At 45.5% G+C, this 25,162-nt stretch overlaps 1 protein-coding gene across 7 annotated transcripts in view; it reads right to left on the bottom strand.

Annotated features, from left to right (window-relative positions):
- Nucleotides 1-25,162, bottom strand: part of EHMT1 (euchromatic histone lysine methyltransferase 1) — a 300,279-nt gene that overhangs the window by 150,025 nt on the left and 125,092 nt on the right. For 6 of the 7 annotated variants that reach the window (XM_037797144.1, XM_037797146.1, XM_037797149.1 and 3 more), the window contains exons 3-4: nucleotides 17,254-17,810; nucleotides 992-1,163 (exon numbers count right to left, since the gene is read on the bottom strand). In XM_037797144.1, coding sequence (XP_037653072.1) covers nucleotides 992-1,163; nucleotides 17,254-17,810 — 729 coding nt within the window. Of the gene's footprint in view, nucleotides 1-991; nucleotides 1,164-10,476; nucleotides 10,782-17,253; nucleotides 17,811-25,162 lie in introns of those variants that run through there. The other variant, XM_037797150.1, reaches the window with a different exon arrangement.

Raw genomic sequence — 25,162 nt, 5'->3', positions numbered from 1 at the left:
AAGATGTTACACTGTTACTTTTGGTAAATGAGCCTGAAGTATTCAGAGGTAAAAGGCCACACTGACTGTAACTTACACTCATGTTTCAGAAATAAAGAATTATACAGAGAGGCAGCGTGCTGGTTTGGAGCTGTCATGTACCCCAGGAAAGGCCATGTTCTCCTAATCTATTCCTGTGGGTGCAGACCTGTTGTGGGTGGGACTTCTGATTAGGTTGTTTCCATGGAGATGTGACCCACCCCATTCAAGGTGGGTCTTAATCCCCTTGCTGGGAGTCTGTTATGAGAGGATAAAAGGTGAAACTCAGATTGCTCAGAGAAGCTAAGAGAGAAACGCCCTGGAGATGCTAAGAGAGGACCCACAGACACTCAGAAAGGAAACCGCTGGAACCAGAAGCTGAGAGCAGCAAAACCTGGGAGCGAAGGACCAGCAGACGTGGCCATGTGCCTTTCCAGCTGGCAGAGGAGCCCTGGCGAGCAGCCTGTCTTCAGAGAAGGTATCTTCTTGTCGTTGCCTTAATTGGGACATTTTCACAGCCTCAGAATTGTAACTATTAAGCAAATAACCCCCTCACTGTAAAAGCTAACCCATTTCTGGGACACTGCCTTCCGGGAGCATAGCAAACCAGAACAGGTGGGGGGGGGGTGACTGTGCACATGTGGTAAAATGGGTGAAGGGAACCGGGGCCTCCCCACCATGACTTTATGACTCAGGGGGCTTCTCAAGTCCAACAGACCTCCACCCTAAAGTTACACCAAGATTTTAGTAATGAAAACTATCATCATCTCAAGACTGAAATAAACTAAGGTTTTAAAGCAGAGGTCAGAGGTCCTCCCTGTGCATTCACGGGTGAGCACAGAAAGGTCTGCTGGCTCACACAGTCCTACCCAGAGCAACACACAGGCTGACAAACGTTATTTTAGTTCTGCGAGGTGCAGTTCCTTAACACACTTTCAAAGAGAAACGACAGTTGTTGGATCTCCCTTTTTACCTGTCTGTGACTTTGTGGTGGCCACGTAGCATTGGTTTTGAGGTAGCGACTGATGAAGGGATGGGAAGGGGGGTAAAAGCTGCTGTCTTCCAAAATCAGAAATGTTTTTGTTGATCTCCTCTTTTGACTCCTTATGATCTCGAGCTTCTCTGGGGTCCTTACTGGCTGCATGCTTCAAAACAAAAACAATTAACAGCTATAATTATGCACAAAGAGACTGTCACTAAAATAACCTTCCCCCAAAAAAGGTAACCCCTTTCCCCCAAAATTCCCCTCCACTCAAAGACAAGTTCCTGTGAGAAAGAGAAGAACAAAGCCCACACAGCCACACTGAAGAGGCATCGCCAGGGACACAGAGGCACTGAGGCAAAATGTGGCCCAAAGCCAGGAGGTGCTTTTACAATATGAAAGAATAAGAAAGGAGAAGGGAGAGGGGAGGGGGAGGGGGGAAGAGGAGGAGGGGGGAGGGGAAGGGGGAGAGGAAGCAGCAGCAGCAGCAGAAACCACACAGCCTGCAAAGCCTCAAATATTATCTTCCTGGCCCTTTACAGAAAAATTTTGCCAACCCCCTGATTTAGTAACAAAAACATCACTAAGTTAAAAACACACCCAAAGTGGACAGCAGTAGAAACTCTCAAAAAGTGCCTGTACAGTCTCTCCAAGGCTACGCCCCCAACAGCACCCATTCCATAGGAGCTAAGTGCTCTCCATTCTAAAATCTCTTCCATGCACCTTTATGGTCTCCTGAACCCATGTCTCCAGCCTCAGCCTGACGCCCACGATGAGGTGGCACCCACGTCCTCTCTCCTGAACTTTCCTCCAGGTATAGTCTGATCTCAAATCCAACTCAGTTTAAGCAAAATTTATTGTGCACACAGTAAGTGGAAAAAAAAAAAACAGTGAGAAGTGTTAAAAGATAAGGCATCTCAAGAGGTCATTCTGGAGGTAACTCTTATGCATTGTCTAGAGATCCCTTTTTAGTTTTTAGTGTATTGGAGTAGCCAGAAAGAAATACCTGAAACTGCTGAGCTGCAACCCAGTAGCCTTGACTCTTGAAGACGATCAAATAATCATATAGCTTGTGTGATTGTGCGATTGTGAAAAACTTGTGGCCCACACTCCCTTTATCCAGTGTGGACAGATGAGTAGAAAAATGGGGAGAAAAAGGAAATGAATAATAGGGAAGGATGGGGGGTATGGGATGTTTTTGGTGTTCTTTTTTACTTTTATTTTTATTTTTTAGAGTAATGAAAATGTTCAAAAATTGTGGTGATGAATGCAGAACTATATGATGGTATTACAAAAAACTGTTCACACTGGGTGATTGGATGGTATGTGAATATCTTTCAAGAAAATTGAATTAAAAAAAAAAAAAAAAAGATAAGGTATCCGCACCTGCTGGAACCCATGACCGGGAGGAGGTGCCAAGTTCCCGAGCTGGCGCAGCCTGAGGCCAGTCCGAAGGGTGGGAAGGCACACGCTGCCCACAGGGCACTTGCCGGACCACTCCTGATCGCCACCCCTCCTGGGCGGCCGGACACACAGACGGGGGCCTCCACTGGATGCTCACTGGACACCGCTGTCTCTTCCCATCATTGTCTCACTTTCCAGCTCTCGCGGGCCTGCTCTACACATCATTCTTCACCACGTCTCGCCAGTGGGAGCCTGTCTGTCCACGCTGCTGCTTGTCCCCACTCAACTCCTGCTCGCAGCCTCTGAATGCAGCTCCTCTCCTGGATTCCTTTCCTGCTTTGCCTTAGGGTTAAGTATCTCCTCACTTCTCCAAGCACAGCTCAAACGAAACTGCTCCTCTACAAACCGCTATTACTTGACCCACCCTCTGCAAACAGTCTGAAGGTAACTAATCTGCTCTGTGAGATTCTTCAAGTCTTCCTCAGACAGGCCTGGGTCTCTAAGGAAGACCAGTGTGAACACAGGAATACACTGCTTCTGCTTGCCGCCTACACACCATCAAGTAAACTGCCCAACGCACAGCAAACCTCCAACAGCTACTTGCAGACGGCTGACGAACAGGACTGCAGAAACACACACACACACCCAGAGATGCACAATGGGGAAAAAATAAGGCCTGAGGAGTATACAGCCGGGTGACGCTAATTCTTGCTTAGGTACAAAAACCATCTATGATATAAAATGCTTTTTCAAAAACCAAAGCTAAGTACTGCTGAGTCTGGGTGAGGATTCTACATTTTGTCAGAACTCTGTATGACCAAGACATCCACAGCCCATAGTCCATGGAACCCACGGCCCACGGTACCCACAGACCACAACCCACAACCCACAGCCCACAGCACCCATAGCCCTCAGGGCCCACAGCCCACAGCCCACGGAGCCCACAGAACCTGAAGCCCACAGCCCACGGAGCCCACAGCGCCCACAGAACCTGGAGCCTGGAGCCCACAGCCCACAGCCCATAGCCCATGGAGCCCAGAGCCCACGGCGCCCACAGCCCACAGTGCCCACAGCCCACAACCCATGGGCCCACAGCGCCCACAGCCCACAGCACCCATAGTCCACAGTCCACAGGATCTGGAGCCCACAGCCCACAGAGCCCACAGCCCATGGAGCCCAGAGCCCATCAAGCCTGGAGCCCATAGCACCTATATCCCAGGACTGCCAAGGGGACCTGAGTCCCTGCAAGCAAACAGGGCTTTGGGCAATAGTCCCAGACTCCTGCCGAGCCCTCCCCTCTGCACCCCTTTCAGGCCCTGAGCTCCCAGCCACATCCCTGACACAGCACCCAGCCCGACTTCCTTCCCATAAGCGCTCACAGCTCAAAGCCTCTCTCCTTCCCCACATTCCATTGCACTTGCAGTCTAACATCTACCTGCACAAGTATTTTACTGATGGGGCTGAAAGCTCCAAGGGACCAGGGACAGGGTCCTCCCTGCCGGCAGCAAGAGCATGGACATGTGCAGCAGTTGGGGACAGTGGCAGGAAGGCACAGAGGAGAAGCTGGTGGTGCCGCCTGGAGGGTACCATCCTCAGTGTGGGTGGAGGTCTGCACCCCCAGGTGCTGCAGTGAGCCCCTGCCAGCAGCCAGCGCCCTCACCCCAGCAATGGGCCATCGGCCCTCGAGCGTAGAGCTACCTGCGCGGGTGGCAAGTCCGTGGGGACCAGCCCTGATTCTGACGGCCAATCTGTGTCTGCATTTGTGGGGGCGGCTATATTGCCTACAGGAAACACAGGCTCATCATTGAAGCCTGACACACTCATTTCATCATTGGAACACCTCTTTTTGAAATGCACAACAAATCAAACAGACTGAACTGGATTTGGGAGGACAGCAGAAACACCCCAGACAGAGGTGAGGCTGGTCGGAGCTGTGGGTGTCCTGTGGATCCTGACAGCAAGGGAGGCCCCTCACCCCACTGCGTCTCCTGGCGCCCTGTGCAGGGGCCGCCCACCCCGCCCTCCCTCCGGGTTCCCCAGGGCATGGTGGAGGTGGACAGGGCCCCCGGGAACCAGGGCCCCAGCGCCAGTACACACACACTTGCTTGCCCTGAAACCTAACAGCCCAAGGATGTGCACTATTCCTAACAAAATGGCATCATATGTGTTTTAATGAACTGCGTAACAGTGACACACGTAATAATGCAAACCAGAACAAAAGTAACATTAGATAAGGCTGTGGACAGAAAAACTGCTTGAGATTAAATTTCAAATTGACTTTTCTAGAAGAATACAATGGGGCACTCAATAAAAGATCCTTAGGAATAAAAATATATTAGAGGGAGGAGGAAAGAAGATGGTGGCATAGAGAGGAGTGAAAGTTAGTCCTCCTGGAACAACTAATGAACAACCAGGAACAACTAGTAAATGATCAGGAATAACTGCTGGGGGACAACCGTGACTGTCCACACATCATGCACCAACCTGGACTGGGAGGAATGCCTGAGATCACAGTGTGGAATCTGTGAGCAGGAACTGTGGATCCGAGCTGGGAGACCCCTCCCCCTATAGTGGCCCGAACTGCAAAGCCTCACTGTGATAGAGAGCAGCACTCTCTGAACAAGCGAATATACTCAGTCCAGCTCCAACTGGGGTTTTAATTGGCAAACGTGGACTACTCAATGCAAGCTGAAAATCCCCAACAATTAGACAGAGGCTTTTAGTGACAACTGACCTTGAAGAGCCAGAGGACTTCTCTTTCCCAGGAAGGGGAGCCCAGAGGACCGGGTGCTGCTTCTGGCCAACAAGTGAAACTGGGGGCCGTGAACTGGCCCTAAAAGGGGACTTTCTGTCCCTTTTTCTCTCTCTCAACCAGAGAGGCTCAGTAGAGAAAGTCTCAGCCATTTTCAGTTCCCAGCGCTCTGACCCCCTCTAACCCTGACAAGGGTGGAGATAGCAGAGTCAGAGAGACAAAGAACCTATTTAAATGCTAATGAAATCTCCCCAGGGGGTGTATCTTCCCTAAGAGGAAGGAGGTGGTGCCCAGCTCTACTACCCGCCTTCCATTCAGAACCAGACCCCAGAGCCTGGGGGAAAACAGCCACGGGCCACACCTCCTTACTCCAGTCTGGAGTTACAGGCTGACAGGCACCACCTGCTGGGTGGAAAAGCACAGTGACCTGAGGCCTCACAGGGTGCATCCATCTTCTAAGACACATTCTCAGGGAAACTGGATACTGAACATTGCCCCCATCTGGGACCTGAGCCTCTTCTGGTCTGGGAAAACCTAATTGGGGTAACCAAGGAAACCAGAGGCCTAGACAACAGAAAACTGTAACCTACACTAAGAAAAATGAAGTTATGGCCCAGTCAAAGGAACAAACTTACACTTCAACTGAGATACAGGAATTGAAATCACTAATGCTAAATCAAATCAAAAAGTTTAGGGAAGATATGGCAAAAGAGATGAAGTGTATAACGAAAACACTGGGAGTACATCAGGCAGAAATCGAAAGTTCAAAAAAAACAACTGGCGGAATCTATGGAAATGAAACGCACAACACAAGAGATGAAAGACACAATGGAGATACACAACAGCAGATCTCAAGAGGCAGAAGAAAACACTAAGGAAGTGGAGAACAAGACACCTAAAATCCTACACACAAAAGAACAGATAGAGAAAAGAATGGAAAAATATGAGCCACATCTTTATTTCTTTTCTGGAGTAATGAAAATGTTCTAACAATTGAAAAAAAATTAATTGTGGTGATGGATGCACAGCTGTATGATGGTACCACGGGCAAATGACTGTACACTTTGGATCTTTGGATAATTGTACGGTATGTGAACAACCTCAATTAAAAAAATTAAAAAACAAAAAACAAAAACAAAAAACCTGTTAGCTAAAGGCATGAGAAAATGTATACTGAGCCAGTTAGTTATAATAAACTAAGGCGGATCACTCAGGAGAAAGAGGACAACCCAGCCCTGTTCCAGGGGAAGCTAGTGGAAGCCCTAAGGAAGTTTACTAATGTCAGCCCAGACTCCCACATCACCAGCCCCTCTGCCCCTGACATCCGGAGAAAGCTGCGAAAGCTCTCCCTGGTCCTGTGCACTACCACTAACAACCCGTCAGGAGCAGCCTTTTCTTCCTTTAACAACCGAGACAAGGCCGAGGAGGGGGAGGAGGCAGAGAGGAAGCAGAAGACCAGAGAACAGGCTCAGCTTATTGCAGTTGCTTTGAAAGGCTCCCTGTCCCCTCGAGGTCACCACATCATGGCTCCACGCCACAAGGCCTCGCTTCAACTGTAGGTCAGAGGGTCACCGGCAGAGAGAGAGCCCAAAACCTCAAGACAATCCATGACCTCGGGACCTGCCGGGGCCTTGCCCCCAGTGCCACCAACATGGGCTTTGGGCCGGGGACTGCACTGTCTCCTAAAGGAGGGGCGGGACAACCCCAGGGCCCTGCTCGTGGCAAGTGAGGACTGAGGGTGCTTGAGGCCACGTGTGGCTCTGCTGGCTTCACATCTGACATCAACCCAGAGGAGCCTCGGGTGACCCTCAACACGGCAGAAAAGATTGTTGATTTCTTAATTAAGTAACAGAGCCACTTACTCTGGCCTGAACTGCCACCTTGGCCTACATCCACTCAGAGTTGCCCAGTTATGGGAGCTGATGGTAAAGCCAAAACTAGAACCCTCACTACCCCTCTCCTTGGTAGGCTTGAGGAAGTTCTGGTGTCCTGTCAGCTTCTTACTGCCCCTGAAAGCCCACACTGCTTCTAGGAAGGGATCCTCCTCACTCCCTGGGACCACCTTAGGACTAGCAGGCCCAGCTGGAGCTCACCCCTTGTTTGCCACGAGGCCCTGCTGGGTCAAGGCCTCTTGGCACCTGTGATGGTTGGGTTCATGTGTAAACTTCGCTAGGTGGCCTAGCTGTCTGGTCAAGCGGGCACTGGCCTGACGATTGCTGTGAGGATATTTGAGGCTGGTTAATAAACCAACGGGCTGGTTTGTCAGATCATCAGTCAGTTGACTGCAGCTGACTGATGACTCATCAAGGGGCGTGCTTCCACAGTGAGAAAATGCAATTGGCTGGATTTGGTCCAGGTGATCAGTTCGAGCTTATAAGCCGGACGGTTAGAGAACCTTCACTTCTTCTTCAGCTGCTCAGTGAAGCTTTTCCCGGGGAGCTCATCGAAGTTGCCGGTTCGTTTCCTGAGGAGTTCATCAAAGTTGCCGGTTTGTTTCCTGAGGAGTTCGTCAAAGTTGCCGGTTCGTTTCCTGAGGAGTTCGTCAAAGTTGTTGGTTCGTTTCCCAAGGAGTTCGTCAGACGTCTTCCTTGGAGTTGACAGCTTGTTGACGGCTCTGCAGAATTTGGACTCGTGCGCTCCCGCAGATGCGTGAGTCACTTTTACAATTTGATAATCAGAGACATCTCTCATTGATTCTGTTTCCAAGGAGAACCCTAACTAATACAGCACCCAAAGGAGATCCTCGAGCAGACACACCCATCTGTGCGGGACAACGGCATCCCGGGTCGAGCCCACCCAGCAGCCCCTGACTGCACTCAGGCTCTCAGTCCTAGATCCCAAAGACACATTTTCATATCCCTCCTCACCCTGAAGCTCAATACCTACTTGCCTTTAAAATGGCAGGGACTTAACAATAAGGTTCCTGCCCTGCTCATTTGGGTTTTGAAATAGTCCCTGTATCTGTAAGAAAGCCCCACAGCAGACCCTACTGACCTCCAATTGCCTCAGAGCACAGTCACACAATATAGTAATTTTGTGGACTAACATATTCCTAGTATAAAAGTAAACTGTTTGTTGTAGTCATTGCTGACTACAAGCCTTGGATGGATACAGATAGTTACAGTAGGTTTGTGAAAGTGAATTTTGTTTATTATAATTGTGTGATTTGAATCTATTATGTACCCCATGATAGGCTATGTTTTTTTAATCCACTCTTGTGGGGACAGACCTATTGCTGGTGGGATCTTTTGATTAGGTTGTTTCCATGGAGATGTGACCCCGCCCATTCAAAATGGGTCTTAATTAGTTTACTGAACTCCATAAGAGAGCTCAGAGCCGACACAGACTCAGATACCTGGAGATGCAAACGGAAAGATGTTTGGCGATGCTAAGCTAAGAGATGAAGCCCAAAGTTTCCCCCAGAAAAGCTAAGTGAGAATCCAGAGACTCTTAGAGATAAACACCCAGAGACATTTTGGACACAGCCACTGAAACCAGAACCAGGAGAGAAGCTACAAGATGAAATCCGGAGTTTGCCCTAGAGAAGCTAAAAGAGGATTCCCAGAGGCTTAGAGGGAAACGCCCTGGGAGAAACAAGCAAGGATGCACAGGAGCCAAGAGAGAGAAGCTAAGACAGAAGCCCAGAGACATCTTGGAGAAAGCAACAGAGGTGAGAAGCTAAACTCGTGAGAGGCCCAGCAGACTCCGGCCATGTGCCTTCCCATGTGTCAGAGGAACCCCAGATGGCATCATCCTTTCTTCAGAAAAGGTATCCTCTTGTTGATGCCTTAGTTTGGACATTTTTATGGTCTTACAACTGGAAATTTGTAACCTAATATATCCTCTTTACGAAAGCCAATACATTTCTGGTATACTACATTCCAGTAGCTTTAGCAAACCGAAGCAGTAATCATTGATGATTAAAATTTGATAAGCTTGCCTAAGGGAGTCTAGTTTTGTCCCAAAATAAAATGGCTAGACAAGACCTGAAAGAATATGTTTTCTCCCTGTTAAAATAATGTAGATTGTTAGACTGCCCTTAATGAAAGGTTATCAAAAGTTTTTCTTAACCATATGAGTACTCTGTCTAGAAGACAAAGATTTTATATCAAATCAGAATAATACCCTTTCTGATGTTTATTACTGACCTTCTCATCCTTTATTTCAAAAGACAAGTCTGCTCACTCTTAAAGGAAAACTGTTACAAAATATTTGTTCTTTCACCTTATAAAAGTGAGGTGCTAAAATAATTTAACATATTACATAGAAAATGTTTAGGAAGTATTACAATAATTAAAAGAGATTTTCTATCCTTCTATCAGCTAAATTTGCATGGGTGAAATGCTATTCATATATTTAAAGATTGTATAAAATTTTCTAAAAACTTGACAATGTTCTCACTATCCATGTTATATCTTGATACTATCTGTATATGATATAGATGCTGCTAGTCATGGTTTTAGTTATTCTCAGAAACAAATACAGATCATAAAAACAAGCAAATTTACTTGTCAGTTACAGTACTTTGCTCTAACTCTTCCAAAATTTATATTTTCTGTAGCACACTATCTAATTTAACCTGTCTAGTCAGTTTATTTAAATAACTTAATTCAGCTTTATCTGACATGGAACCTAGAATAAAGAATAAAATCTCAATCAGAAAATGAAAATATTTGCCAAGTCCCTTAAGAGACTGGAGAAAAACTTAGAACTATTAAACTTCCTCACCTGGGGAATTCCTGCTATTCTCTTAAGCAATAGGGGCTCCCAATTATTAAGCCAAGCCCTCAATCTTGACGCCTGCCCATATGAAACTTATTTCTGTAATAGCAAAGCTAAGCCCACTTATAATTAATGCTAAGAGTCACCCCCAAAGAACCTCTTTTGTTGCACCGATGTGGCCTCTCTCCAAGCCAAACTCTACAAATAAACTCACTGCCCTCACTCCTACCTGGGACATGACTTCCAGGGGTGTGGGTCTCCCGGGCAACTCCCTGGGATGGGCCTGGACCTGGCATCATAAAATTTAGTTACCCAAAAAAGGAAATAAAATTTCAATGGCTAAGGAATTTCAAATAGAGTTGAAAAGTCATTCTAGAAATTCTTATGCAAATTTCAGCCAAATATTGCAAACTGCCACAATATGCTGAGCCCGAACCAGTGGTGTTTCTGAAAACACTACAGAATACCCTGAGCTTGGTCACGCTCCTCTTCTGTTCAGACCGTGTGTACAATTTTTCACCCAGTTTGCTTCCTCCAGATTAGAAGCCTCTCACAACAATCTCCTCACCGGAGGCTGCGTCCTGTTCCCCAGGCTCACCAGCTGCCCTCGACAGCTTGGCCAGCGACTCTGAGCTCCCCCAAGTCAGGCTGCGACCCACCGACAGCTTGAAGCAGCCACAGAAGATGGACCATCAGCCCAAATTCCCTAGGATTAAGGAAACGAAGTCTCTGAAGGGAAAGGAGGCAGGGTTAGGATCAGGGTGGTGGCCGGCTGGTGAGCAGAGGGCAAATTCCAAGGAGCAGTCGGGCCTCGAGGAGAAAGAACAGCAACAAACAGCACCTAGGGCCAAACGACCCAGCGATGACTCCACACTCAGGCATCAACAAAGGAGAAAAAGAGGAGGGGAGTAAAATAGTTAATAAATTTTATTAAAAGCAGATGGCCCCACAGTGCTGGGGCCTCTTGCCCCTCACATCTGTCTTTGTGAGACTGCCTCTCATATGCGTTCTTATTTAATTTTCCACCTGCTTAAAAAAATAGATAATCAATTTAAAGTTAACATAAAACTTTTGGAAAGAGCAACACAGCTTTGGGTCCTAGGCCAGGTGAACAGTTCTTGGACTTGATGTCAAAATCTGACTCATAAAAGAAAAAAAACTGATAATGCAGCCTCCACCAATACTACACACTGTTGCTGTGAGAGACCCTTCTGAGAGGATGAAAAGACAAGCCACAAACAGGGAGAAAGTATTTGCAAACCACAAATCCAACAAAGGATAAGTACCTGGACTATAAAGACCCCTCAAAACTCACCAGTAGCAAAACAAACAATTCAACTAGAAAGCCGGCAAAAGGAAAGACAGACATCTCAGCACAGACGACATGCAGGTGTCCGAGACGCACGTGAAAAGACCTGTAATGGCACCAGTCACAGGGAAAGCAACTTAAAACCACAATGAGAAATCCCAGCTGAAATGAGAAACGTGCAATGTTGCATGCTGGCGAGGAGGTGGGAAAGTCGGATCGCTCACAGGCTATTGATGGGAGTGTGAAATGGTGCGGCCACTTGAGAAAACAGTTTGGCAGTTTCTTAAGAAGTTAAATACACACTTACAACCCAGCATGGAAATGTGTCCCGAATGGCCACAGCAGCTTGACTGAGAAGAGTCAACAACTGCAGACACCTGTGTGTGCTTCGACAGGTGAAAAGTCCAACAGTCTGTGGCCCTCCACAGCACGGACCCTCCTGCCGCAACCGCTCGGACGGGCACCAAGGTCACAAATGCGCCATTCCACGCGTGAGCAGAGACAGGCAGGGCCCAGACGCAGGCGGTCTCACCACCAAGGGGTCGCATCAGGGTCTCCGTGGAGACGGAGGAGCTCCACATCCTGGTGGCGGTGGAGTAAAGGCCTGGGGTGTGATGAAATCGCAAAGAACCACACACATGAGGCCCACATGCACATACACATGCACATGTGAACACACATATGCACAAGTATACATGCTCGCATGAGCACATGCACACGGGTACACATGTACACATGCACATGTGAACACACATGCACACACGTGCAAATACACAAATGCACAAGTATATAGGCTCGCATGAGCACGTGCACACGGGTACACACACATGCACATGTGAACACATATGCACACACATGCAAACGTACACACAAATGCACAAGTATACATGCTCACATGAGCACATGCACACGGGTACACACATAGACACACGTACACATGCACACAGAAGTACACACAGAAAGCTCACGGTGAAATCTGAATAAGGGAGTGCTGCTTTCCTGGTTGTGACCCTGCTACAGCTATGTGAGCTGTTACACCAGGGAAACTGGGGAAGGGTACATGGGACTTCTCCGTACTATTTTTGCAGCTTCCTGTGAATCTATAATTATCTAAAAATAAAAAGTTTAAAAAAAGTGGTGAGTGTACCTTTTCAATATGTATGTCTCAGGGAACATATTTAAATGTGACAAAATGGGTTGATTTTAGATCATCCATATTTAACACATTCCAAAACCCTTTGTAACTCTTAAATTTACGCTGAAGAATTTTAGATGTCAGCTTCTGCAAGGGGGTGAGCAAATTTTCAATTTCTTTTAGAGGCTACGAAAGCCTGCCTGTCCATCTCCAGTGGCCACGGAAGCTCGCCTCGCAGCCGGCACCACCGCCAGCCCTCACCAGGAGCACGGGCCGCACTGCCCCCGCCGCCCGGCCAGGGGACAGCTTCCCGGGCTGCTCGTTCACTGCCGTTTTTGCTGTTTTTATCATCTAATCCCTAAACATAGGCATTTCCCAGCATTCTGAACTCTCTGTCCTGCTCTTTCCATACTTATTTCCTCCTAAAGCAAAAGATTATTCTGAAAATCCATGTATGCATGGGAAAGGACTCTAACGAGGTGAGGGACCATCACCACTTCATGCACAGACAGCAAGGCCCATGCAAATAAAATAAAAGCAAAGCGTTGCCTCCTTGTCTTCCAGGGATCAGCCCACGTAACATTTTAGAAAAATGGACCATGGAAGGAGGGAAATGGCCAACAGATCAAAGTGTCCAGAAAAACAGAGGCTGGACCTGAACGCGGTGGCGGGGCAGGGGCGCTCGTTGCCCTTCTCGAGACGCCAGACGCCAGCAGCCGGTGGCATCCAGGAGGAAAGCAGCTGGGAGCAGGGGTGGGAACTCCGCAGAGCTCACAACCCCAAAAGCACAAACACTGAGAGAAAGGGAGCCTGACACTCTCCAGGGCAGCAGAGAGCCTCTGACTCGAGGAGATGGTGGTGAGTGCTGTTCAAACTTCCCTGGGTACATTCTTTATAAAGAAATAAACACCTTAATTCCCAATGCCTCATACTTCCCACTGCAGTGTGCTGCAATACATATCCACTCTTTCATTTTTTTAATATTTTAACAAATGTTTGGAAGGCCGGTCCCCCGCTGAGAGAGGGGGTGCCCCCGTGCAGGCCCCGGAAGAAGCAGACTTCACGGCTGCTGTTCTGTTGCACAGAAGCAGCTTCAGAGGCACCTTTTTTCTGGACCAGTGCAAGACAGAGCAGCGAGGAAGAGAAGGACAGAGGGAGGGAGGGAGGGGGTTTCGCCGCTGGCCCGCCACGGGCCTGAGGGTCACACGCAGCCCCTTCTCGCAGGACCATGGTCTCGGGCTGCGGCGGAAGCAGCTATGAGGCTCCGCGCCAAGCTCTTTGCCCTCCGTGACCCTGATGAGCTACAACCCGCCTCCACCACCACGGCAGCCACGTTCCTGGGAGCTCATTTACTGATTAACTCTCACGTGAGCTGGAGTGAAAGGTGGGGTTTTTCCTCCATTTTACAGACGAGAAAGTGGAGGCCCAAGACCCCAAACTGAAGAAAGGGTGCCAGGTGTGACCACGCACCTCCCGGTCCATCCTGCTTCGTGCAGCTCCCCTTCCAGACATGGGCAGGCTGCTCCCGCTCAGTAAACCTGACCTCAAGGCTCCTAAGCAGCTAATTTACACACCAGCGGTCCAGTGTGCAGGCTGCATGTGTCCATGTGGGAGACACGACGTCTCACGTCCCTCGCGGCTGGGAAGGGAGCGGACGCCGCACCATGTCTCCCCTCTCCCTGCATCTCGCCGTGCCCGCACTCAAGGCAAACTCTGCTTCGCGGCCTCCCACACCCTCGAACCCAACTGCCAGCCGGACCCTCCCCATCTCTTCAAACAGCAGGAGCAGGGGACTCACACAGGAGGGTCCCCAGGCGACCTTTGCCAGGGCCAGTCGACACCTGTGTGCCAGGCTCTGCCGCAGGCACCAGCTCTGCAGTGGGGCAGTGAGCAGAGATGAGACACAAGGACATCCGAGAAGGTAGAATCAAGGCCTCACACACAACAGTTCCACAGAACCAGACGTCTGTGTAAAATCAGAGAGGGCCAGAACCCCACTGCCACGAGTCTCCATGGCCCAGCGCCCTCTGCGGACTCATCCAGGAACCAGCAGACAGAGCGCTACCCGAGTGTGCGTCCCCATCCAGCGTCTCCTCGCGTCCTGGCCTCTCTTGGGCGGCTCCTTTCCTGCTTGGAGCCGTGGCGAGTGCCCCCACCCCACAGGCCCAGGGTGGCTTCCAAGCAGCAGAAACCTGATTTGCACTGAGAGTCTTTCCCCAGCACTTTAAAAAGAGAAGGACACCAGAACTAAGACGCTAAACCAGGAAACTACTAGGACTTACACGAGTGTCTGACCTGGCATCTCCCTTCAATCCTGCATTTCCTAGGAGGCCCAGAAGTCACAGAAGAACACTTCTGAAACCAACACAGAGAAGAGGCAGCTACTCTCAGTGGATCAAAAATTACGAGGAACGCCAGAGAGATGAAAGCAGGACAAAACGTAAGATGGGACCAACAGCCAAGACATGAACAGAAGGATGTGCCAAGGGGGAAGCGCATTTCGGGCCAGCAGGCGTGGTGCGGGATGCACGATGGGAGCGCCGGGGAGGGTGTGAACAGGGCGGCACAGAGGCACCTGCGAAGACCTCGGCGGGGAGGGAAGCCCCGGCGCAAGGGCAGCTGTCGGCAGTCCAGCCCCACAGGGCACCCCATCCGACCCCACAATCACCGCAGCAGGCGAAGAAAGTGTACCGAGAGTTCACAGGCCAGTAAGAAACCACAAAAATAAAGGGGAGCGTGCCCTTAGGGGAGAAAACTCTCTGAGCGGAAGAAAATCACGCTGATCAAGAGGTGCCAAGTCCAAACAGAAGAATTCACACTTGAGGAAACAGAATTTAAAACAGAAGACTACAAAAGGATTATAATGATTATCTTTTAAAAGATAAGGCAAAATAAAATGGCTACAATTTAAAAATTGAAAATAAGTGTTCGCAAAGATGTGGAGAAGTAGGAACCCTCGTACACTGTTGGTGGGAAGGTAAGATGGCGCAGCCGCTGCGGAAGACAGTTTGTCGGTTCCTCAGTAAATGACACACGGAAGGACTATCTGGCCCGACAATCCCGCCTCCAAGCATGTACCCAAAAGAACTGAAAGCAGGACCTCAGCAAACACCTGCACACCAAGGTTCACAGCGGCATTATTCAATTGCCAAAAGATGGACACAACCCAAGTGTCCATCACTAATGAACATAAGTAAAAAGTGGTATACATCTGAGGTATCAAATGGAATATTTTTCAGTTGAAAAAAAGGAATGTAGTTCTGATATATGTGACAATATAGATGAACTCTGAAGGCATGTTGAGTAAAATAAGCCAGAAACAAAGGGGCAAATACTATGTGATCTCACTGATATGAAACAATTAGAAGAAGTAAATTCTTAAGAGTCAGAAACCAGAATACAGGTTACCAGGGGCAGGGATGTGGGAGGGACTGGGGAGTTAATGATAAACTGGTACAGTGGCCTGTTTGGGGTGATGGAAAAGTTTTGGAAATGGATAGTGGTAGTAGCACAACAGTGTGAATATAATTAACACTACTAAATTACATATTTGAATGTGGTTAAAAGGAGAAATTTCAGGTTGTGTATGTTGACTAGAAATAAAATAAAACAGAAAAGGTAACAGGATGATACAATCCAAAGAGTAAACCCTAATGTAAACCATGAACTATAGTTAATAGTGTAATTATCATAATATTGTTTCATCAATTGTAACAAAGTTCCCACACTAATGGAGAGTTAATAACAGAGAAAACTGTGCTTGTGAGGAGTGGTATAGGGGAACTCTGTATTTTCTGCATGTTTTTCTACAAATCTAATATATATATACACACACACACACACACACATATACATAATTAAGAACACAGGTTTTTAAAAATAAAAACTAATTGGAGATGTTGGATATGAAAAAATGATTGTGAAAATAAAAATCTCAATATATGGAATGAACAGTGAACAGCAAGAGTGCTGAAAAAGTGAAGAACAAATTTAGCAAGCTGAAAAACAGAGCCAAAGAATTATCTAATGTGGCTGAAGAGCCAATGTCCATCTAAAAAGAGTTCAATAAGAATAAAATGGAAAGGAAGCAATTACACAATACAGTTCCTAGAACTGAAGAAAGACATAAATCCTCAGACTGGAAGGGCCCATGAGGAAAAGGCTGACACACCGTGAAACCCTAAAATCTGGCAAAGAGGAAAGAGCAGATGAGCTACAAAGAAGGCCACTACATTTGATATTAGAATCCTCATCTGCAATGTGAAATAAAAGAAATTCCAAGGGAATATGATTATAAACCTAAAATTCATCCCCAGCCAAATTAACAGCCGAGCAACCTAAAGACATTTACAGACATGCAAGTATTCAAAAACTTTTTATCACACATACACCAAATAAGAAATGGTGTGGGCAAACAAACAAACAAACAAAAAACATAAAAAAAATACTTGGTGTTAAATTTAGGTATTTCCTGTGCTGAATATTCATGGGGGAAAGACTTACTCTGCTCTCAACTTAAAACCCAAAGGGCGGCAGCTCAGTGCTGGGGAGGAGGCCTGGAGATGCCCTCCACGCGGGCTTTTCTCCCTCACGTCGACTCATCCCACAGAAAGAGGAGTGGGTGCTGAGGACGCCAGGCCCGAAGGGGAAGAGGAAATGGTCTCCCCGACGGCACACAGGAGGGGCGGAGGGGTGGGATTCTGCAGAGAGAGCCTCTGGCTCTGCCGCTCATGCCAACAGCCATTAGTGACCCCTCCAACTCTTGACAGGCCCAAAGGTAACCATGTCTGGGGCGGCCACTGCCATCTCACTGACCTTTCTTCTTAGTGCAGTAAAGTCCATCCACCATCATTCAACTTAGGAGAAGAAGGAGGAACAGAAAACAGGAGAAGGTACCCGAGCGGCGCCACGCGCGGCAGGGACCACCTTACCAGGCCCGGGGCGGACTTCGGCATGGTCTTCCGCGCTCGGTGAACCTTGGCGTCGGGGCTTGGGCTCGCAGGCTTCTTCTCGTCTGCGTCCTTGCTCCCCTCCCCCAGCTGGGCTGGCACTGGGGCTGGCATCTGAGACAGAGAGCCTGGAGTCCTCCCCTTGCCAGCTCCCCCAGGAAGGGTTTTCGCCGCGTGACCAGGAAGCGATGCGGTCAAGGTGCCGCCAGTCCGTGCGGGCTGCTCCTGCAGCAGGGGCTTACTCAAGAAGTACCCATTGCTCCCCAGGACGGAAGTCTGTGTGAAGTCGTCACCTCTGACGTGGTTTTGCTTACCCACGTCAGTGTCTCTTTCTGAGATCCCATTTTCCGCAATCCGGGCTAGTTTGTTGGTGCCCTCCTGTGGGCTGGCCTTTGTGTTCTCCTGAGTGTGTCTTGCTGCACTGGGGTGACTGCTGGCATCACTGTTTTCACAAGACCCATTGGTTCCACCATCGGCAGCCATATGGGCCTCTCCTCCCTGCTTCTCTGCCGAACCCTCGTCGGCAGCCATGGGGGTCTCTGTGGACCAAAGAGAAAGGCGTGTCAGTGGCTGCGGAGCCGGGGCGGCACACCCCACCGTAACAAGCAGCAGTTACACATGCTCTGCGCTATATAAACCGCCGTATGGAAAATCTTTTTGTTTCATATACAAACAAATGCTTAAGTTCAAACAGATAAAATACAAAATTATGTGGAGGTTGCCAGTTGAGTTTGCAGGGGCCGAAACCACGAGTAAGGGAGTCCTCTCTGGGAAGCAGCTCCAGGCGAGAGGAGCACACAGCCGAGGCCAGGGGTACAAAACGAAGACTTCCACTGCTGAGACATTAAACTGAAAAAGATGGCAAGATTTCAAAACCCAAACTTCAAAGATTCACACATCTACCAGGAACACATTCACCACTACAAGATAAAAATGAGAATTTTAGAGACAGAAAATAATGCTTCAGAAATAGTTCAAAAGAACAAACTTAGACAAAGAATATGGGTAATACATTCAGAAGAAAGGTTTTGTTTTCAGTATATCAGTCAGAAGCCTAGTTTAAAACCCCTGGTTTATGCATATATTCTCTATAAAAGCTCTCTCCTCTAGGTAACTTTGAAAAATATTATGCAGGACCCATCAGAAATAAGAAATGCATTTTACATCAGAAAATCTACAAATATATTTAACCTCACTGACGGACTAAAACAGGAAACTCCCTATTACATCACTGGATGCAGGAAAGAGCTGTGCTCAAGCCTGAGGCCCCAAGAATATCACTTTTACTCTGCTTTATTTTCTTTAATAATATTAATCACCTAACATATTCTATCTTTCATTATTTATTACATTTATTGTGTCTCTGTTCATGACTATCATGAGCATATAAACAGGGCCTGGCACAGAATATGTGTGCAATAAATATTTTCTTAATGAATAAATACCTATACTAATGATTGAAAAGGAAAAAAAGAACATTAAGCAAAATAGAATAGAAGGCTATATACCAAAATCTGCAGTCAACATATACTCAAGTGAGAAATATTAAATAAATTCCATTTAAGATCAGAAATGGCATGAAGACAGCCATTAGCACCACAAATGATTAACACAGAAAGGTAGATGCTAGGTGACTTTAAGGGAAAGAAAAAGAAGCAAGGGTGTAAGGACTGGAAAAGAAAGGATAAAACTGTTATTTGCAACTGATATCACCATCTACTTAAAACAGTAGATAGAATCAATCAGTGATTAAAACAGAGTACAATAAAACTGCAGAATTTGAAATCAAGTTGCAGAAATCATGGCATTTCTCTACACCAGTATTAACAACAAGAAAACATAAGAAAAAAAAATAAGATACTATTCACAAAAGCATTAAAAACAATAAAGGATACAGGAATTTGTTAAACCAAGGTACTAAAAGCCTTTATGGAGGCCTTTATCTTGAAAAAAAGATAGTTCACACTCTTGAATGGGATGAAAAATTATAAAGATATCAAGTTCCTTCAAATTAAATCTATAAATTCAATGATATTCCAATCAAAATTCCAGTGTCCCCAGGAACTCCATAATCTTACTCTATAAGACACAAAGAAGAATAAATGTTCACAAATACCAAAGTAAATCATGATAAAGAAGAGTAAAGGAAAAAGGAAAGCAGGCTTGCTGTAACAGAAAAATTTAAGTGGGTCCCCACCTAATCCCAAAGGTAAAGGTGGGTCCTAGATCCCTGCTAATCAAAGTTGGATCCAGGGACCAGAAGCCAATTCTGGGGCCCCACCTACACCTGCTGAGTCTGAATCTCTGAAGGTGGAGTAGACACATCTGAACCTTCACAAAATCGCTAGGAGATACTTCTACACACTTAAGTTCAAGAAATACTATATTAGGTGATTTGAAAATCTCAACGTTAACAAAGGAAAATGCAAAAGAATAGATTTGTAACCTAGCAACTGGGAAGGAGTCATAAAACATCAAAGGCATACATCACATCAACAACAACAAAGATAAATTTGATTACATCGGAACTGCAATTTTTGTTCGAAGAAGAACATCAACAGAACATACTTAAGCAATGGGAGAATACAACTGCAATTTCTGAAATGGACAAGGGATTAATATCTAGATATAAAAATCTGTTTTAATCAACAAGAATCAGAAACCCTAACTGGAAACAAGGACAAATGAGAGAAACATGCAATTTACTGAAACAGAAATAGAAATAGAAATGCTAATAAGTATGTAAATGGCGGAACACTCTAATAAAGGCAGAGAGCACCAGGTTGATAAAAGGAAAATGATAAACAATATGGCTAGAATAAATATATATTAAATATAATGATAAACTGCTTAAAAGGAAAAGGATGGCAGAGGTATACTATGCAAAAATTAATTAAAAAGCTGGAATGGCTACTTTAATATCAAAGTCAACTACATAGTACAGGAACACAGAATGTTGCTCCATAATGATAAAGGGTACAGTTAATAATAAAAAAGTTTCAAAATACAAGAAGAAAACACTGATAGAATTGACACGGGAAATCTTAAAATCCACATATAGTCTGAAATTTCAATCTCTCTCTCAATAACTAGTAGAATAGACAGACAGAAAATCAGCAAGAATAGAGTACAGATTAATGCAACTTTCAATCTACTGAAGCCAACTGACATTTCTAGTACACGCTACCCAACAAAAAGAAGATGCACAATCTTTCCAAGGGCACAAGGACCATTTACCAGGAAAGACCATATTCAAGGCCAAAATAACAAATCTCAATCAACTTAAAAGTATTTACTTCAAGGGAAGTATGCTTTCAGACCATACTGGAATGAAATAAAAAACCAACAACAGAAAGAGATCTGAAAAACTCCAAAACTATTTGAAAACTAACTAAATAACAAACTTCTAATAACACTTGAGACAAAGAAATCAAAAGGGAAATTACAGAAGTATTTTGAACTGAAAGAAAATGAAAATACAGTGTGTCAGAATGTGTGAGATATTGCTAATGCAGTACTTTGAGGGAAATTCACAGCACTAAGCACCTGTATTCGGAGAAAAGAAAGTTTCAGCATCCACCTTATAGAAAAAGAAGAGCAAAATAACCAAAAATAAGCAGAAGAAAAGAAATAATAAAAATCAGAAGGGAAAAAATGAATTAGGAAAGAAAATCAATGAAACCAAAACTTGCTTTTTAGCGAAGCTCAATAAAACTAATAAACCTCTAACTAGACTTGAAAAAAACAGAGTGAACACACATATTACCAATATTAAAAATGGCAGAGGTAAAATATGACTCCAGATTTTTCATACTGAAAAGAAAAATAACAGAATATTATGAACAACTTTATGCCCATGAATTTGAAAACTATGATGAAACGGGCAAACTACTTGAAAGACTCAACTGCAAAGCTCATACAGGGAAAAAATAAAAGGAATGTAATGTGTGATCTAAAACTCTTCCACAAACAAAACTCCTTACCCAAAAATCACCAGTGAATTCTAGCAACTGTTTAATGAGGAAACACGGGCAACTCCATGCAAATTTTCCAGAAAACTGAAAAGGAATCCTTCCAAACTAATTCCCTGAAGACAGCATTGCTCTGGCACCCAAATCAGACAAAAGCATATCACAAGAAAATAAAACCACAAACCAATACTCCTAATGAATGTAGATGCAAAACTTCTAAACAAAATTTTAATGTATCAATATGTTAAACAATAAAGAAAGTGCAAGTGGTTCTACCCCATGAATGCAGAGTTGGTATAACATGAAGACAAACCAATCACTGTAATTCAGCATAATGACAAACTAGGAGGAAAAAACCTTTGCATCTAAAGAGATTCAGAAAAAGCATCTGACAAAATCCAGCATAGATTCCTGGGAATAGCAGGGGACCTCCTCAGCAGCACCCGGGATAGCCCGAGGCTCAGGACTGAGACAAGGACACGGCTCTCACCATGTCTAGCCAAGGTCATCTGAAGGTGTGGGAGGCTCACTCAGGGGCTGCGTCCCTGAGACTGGAAAGATACTGGGGCCGTGAGCTGGACACCCAGGAGCCGACACAATTGCTATACAAACACTGTGGAACCCACTGAAAAGCACAGGCAGAAAGGAGAAGGAATCAAAAAAAAAAAAAGTGAACAATCAAAACTCTGATAACAGTCAAGACTGCGCAGGTGCACCTGCGCCTGAGGGCAGGGACACAGAGACCTGGGAAGCCGAGGAAAGAGAAAGATCAGGCAACTACTGAAAGGGCATCTAGATCACAACAGCGCAAAGACCGTTCCACGGAACTACGAAGCTCACCTTCAAAGCACATGATCAACTTTCTTGAACAAGTACTGAAGTTTTTAAAATAACCAAAAAAAGGCAGAAAAATCCATGCAGGTTAAGTTAAGCAGGCACCTCCCCAAAAGGCACAACAGTGATTAAGCAGAAATCTGGGACCTGTTTTTCATCCATCCTTCCAACTGCATGTATTTTCAGTGACGAGTTCAGATATTTACTAAATGAAAACACCAAAACACATTACTTTACAACAACTATTCAGTGGGTACCTTTAAATTATGAAGGCTCACAACACTGTTTTGGTTTAAAATGCTATTTCCTGAGCCATTTTTTAATTAAATATCTTATTCAGGATCTCTAAATAGTGCCTCCACTTTTTTATTACCCTAGTAGTGTATACATTTTAAATATATTATGGTATCTATTTTAAATCAAAAGTAGTTCATTTCTTTTAGAAGGAAATACATTAAAAGCCCTCTCATCTGATGTAGTTTTGCCTGGCTAGCTCATTAGAAAAAGTCAATTAACGAAGGAGAGGATATAAAGGTTAAGGGAAAAAAAGCAACGGAATAAAGACGCCTTGGCATTTCATTTGCACATAAGTCACACCCGGGGACGCCCATCACAGGGCTCTAGGGTAAGGCTAGCCTTGTTTGGGTCCCCAGCCAGAAACACAAAATCACTACATAACAGAGGAATCACAACTTCCATTTAAGTTTCTTTACAGTGGAGTCAGAAAAAGAATTCTCCCAGAATTTTATGATCTTTTCTCTCAGGCTTTTAAAGTTGCCTCATCCATAACAAATTCGACAGGAAAGCTTTTAACAAGTCACATTTACTGAATTTTTCTAAAGCATTTAAACTTAGTTTCTACAGGAACAATTTTTTTTTGCATTTAACATTTCATGGGTTCACATACTATGTAATAAAATCACAGTAACAGGTACAACTGATACAAAGAGGTTTGGAGACAAGACCAGTAAGTCTGCGTCTTCCGGGAGTGGCCTGGGGTGCTCTGGGATGGAGGAGCACATCCAGGAAAGGCTGCGAGATTCCCAGAGGCAGCGCACTGCACAGGCTTTCCTTCCGTTCCCTCCCAACACCCAGCAAAAAATGACTGTGAATAGGTTTTTTAAGGAAAAACCATAAACAAAAAATACGGAAAATGACAAAGACAGCAAAATTTTGAAACTGAAAGCAGATGGAATAATGCTAAGTAATCAAATTGGAAAAGGCAGAATCCTTAGCCGGTAGAAAAGGAAAGCTGAAACTCAACGCAATTTATACCTGAAAATCCCCAAGTGGGTCAGGAATCGGTGGTATGAGATCTCTCTGTAAGTGGAGATAAAAGAGAGCTTAGAAAAAAAACAGCCAGAATGACCAAGAAAAAGAAGAGAGAAGACTCAAATTACAAAATTCAGGCAAAAGAGGGAACATTAGTACAGACCCTACAGAAATAAAAGGGACTTCTACGAACAATTGTAAACCAACAAATTATATAATCTGGATAAAACAGACAAATTCCTAGAAAGATACAAACTACCAAAACCAACTCAGGAAGTAACAGAAAATATGAACAAACACACAACAAGTGATTCAATCAGTGGTCCAAAACCTCCCCACAAGGAGAAGCCCAGATTGAATGGCTTCACTGGTCAGTTCCACCAAACCATTTCAAGAATCAATACCCATTTTTTACATACTCTTCCAAAAAATAGAAAAGAAATGAACTCTTTCACCCAACTCATTCTATCAGGCCAGTATTACCCTGCTAGCAAAGCCAGACAAAGACGTCACAAGAAAAGAAAACTATCCACCAGTATGTCATGTAAATGTAGACATAAATATCTTGAACAAAATATCAGCAAACTGATTCCCACATCATATAAAAGGGAACATGCAAAACAAGATTTATGTCAGGAAGGCAAGGCTCATGTAACATCTAAAACTCAGAATGTAACGCATTATCTCAATAAAACAGAGTAAAAGACAAAACCACATGATCATTTCAATACTCACAGGAAAAGAATTCGTAGAAAATGAACACCCCTTCGTGATAAAAAGCTCAATAAACTCAGAATACAAGGGAAGTTCCTCAACCTAACAAGGGTATCTCTGAGAAGCCCACAGCTAATATCATATTAATGGTGCAAGTCTGAGATTTTTCCCCTAACATCAAAAACAAGGCAAGGATGCCCATTCTTGCCACTCCCACCCCACGCTGCATGAATGTTCTAGACAAGGGAATTGGGCAGGAAACAGGAATGTCATCCAGACTGGAAAGGACAGCACACAACTTGCATTGTAGATGACATGGTTTTGCAAATAGAAATTGCTAAGAAATTCACTAAAAGTCAGTAGAATCAATAAACAAGTATAGCAAACTTGCAGGATGCAAGACAAACATTCAAGTCGATTGTGGGATCAAAGATGGTGGATTAGGAGAGACAAAGCAAAATGCTCCTCCGTGAAAAACACTAAGATAAAAGACAGAAAGGCTCCAGAATAGCAGTTCCAGGGTTCTACTGGCTGGACAAAGTCTGCTACATCCACAATGACTCTGTACGTAGTGAAACCGAAAAACTGCATTTGGAATCAAGTGAGTGTTTGAGCTGTTAAGGAAATGGCAGCTGAGCCGCGACATGGTGGGGAGAAACACCGGGGTTGGCGTTTGGAGGTGGATTAGTTTAAAAACCTGGAAAGTGGCTGCAGATTCAGTAGGGAGAGCTGCACAGTCAAGCACGGTGGGGAGAGCCTTCCACGTCCCGGGCACCCATCTCAGTATCTGGCAAGGGTGAGAGCCTTTTGCACACCCACAGCTAATTGTCCCGGACCCAGGAACAGGACGCTGCAGCAGGCGGAGGACCGTGGAAGTGGGAAGTTACCAAGCCCTGTACAGCTATCTTTTCAGTTCCTTGGGGATTCCACTCGCCTGTGAATTTGCACAGTCTTCCTCCGTGGAGGCTCACAGAGCACAGAGCTGAGAGGCAGGGTCCTGCACGGAAGTGCAAAGAGCCCTACACCAATCCCAGGGACTTGTGGGCCCAAGGCAGAGAGGAACTGAGGGGCATCTGAGCTGAAGGGTTGGACTCGTGCAA

This window comes from Choloepus didactylus, chromosome 10, assembly GCF_015220235.1.
Source record: "Choloepus didactylus isolate mChoDid1 chromosome 10, mChoDid1.pri, whole genome shotgun sequence".
Lineage (NCBI taxonomy): Eukaryota > Metazoa > Chordata > Mammalia > Pilosa > Megalonychidae > Choloepus > Choloepus didactylus.
The sequence above is the reverse complement of the archived record's forward strand: the minus strand, read 5'-3'. Positions and strand labels throughout refer to the sequence as shown.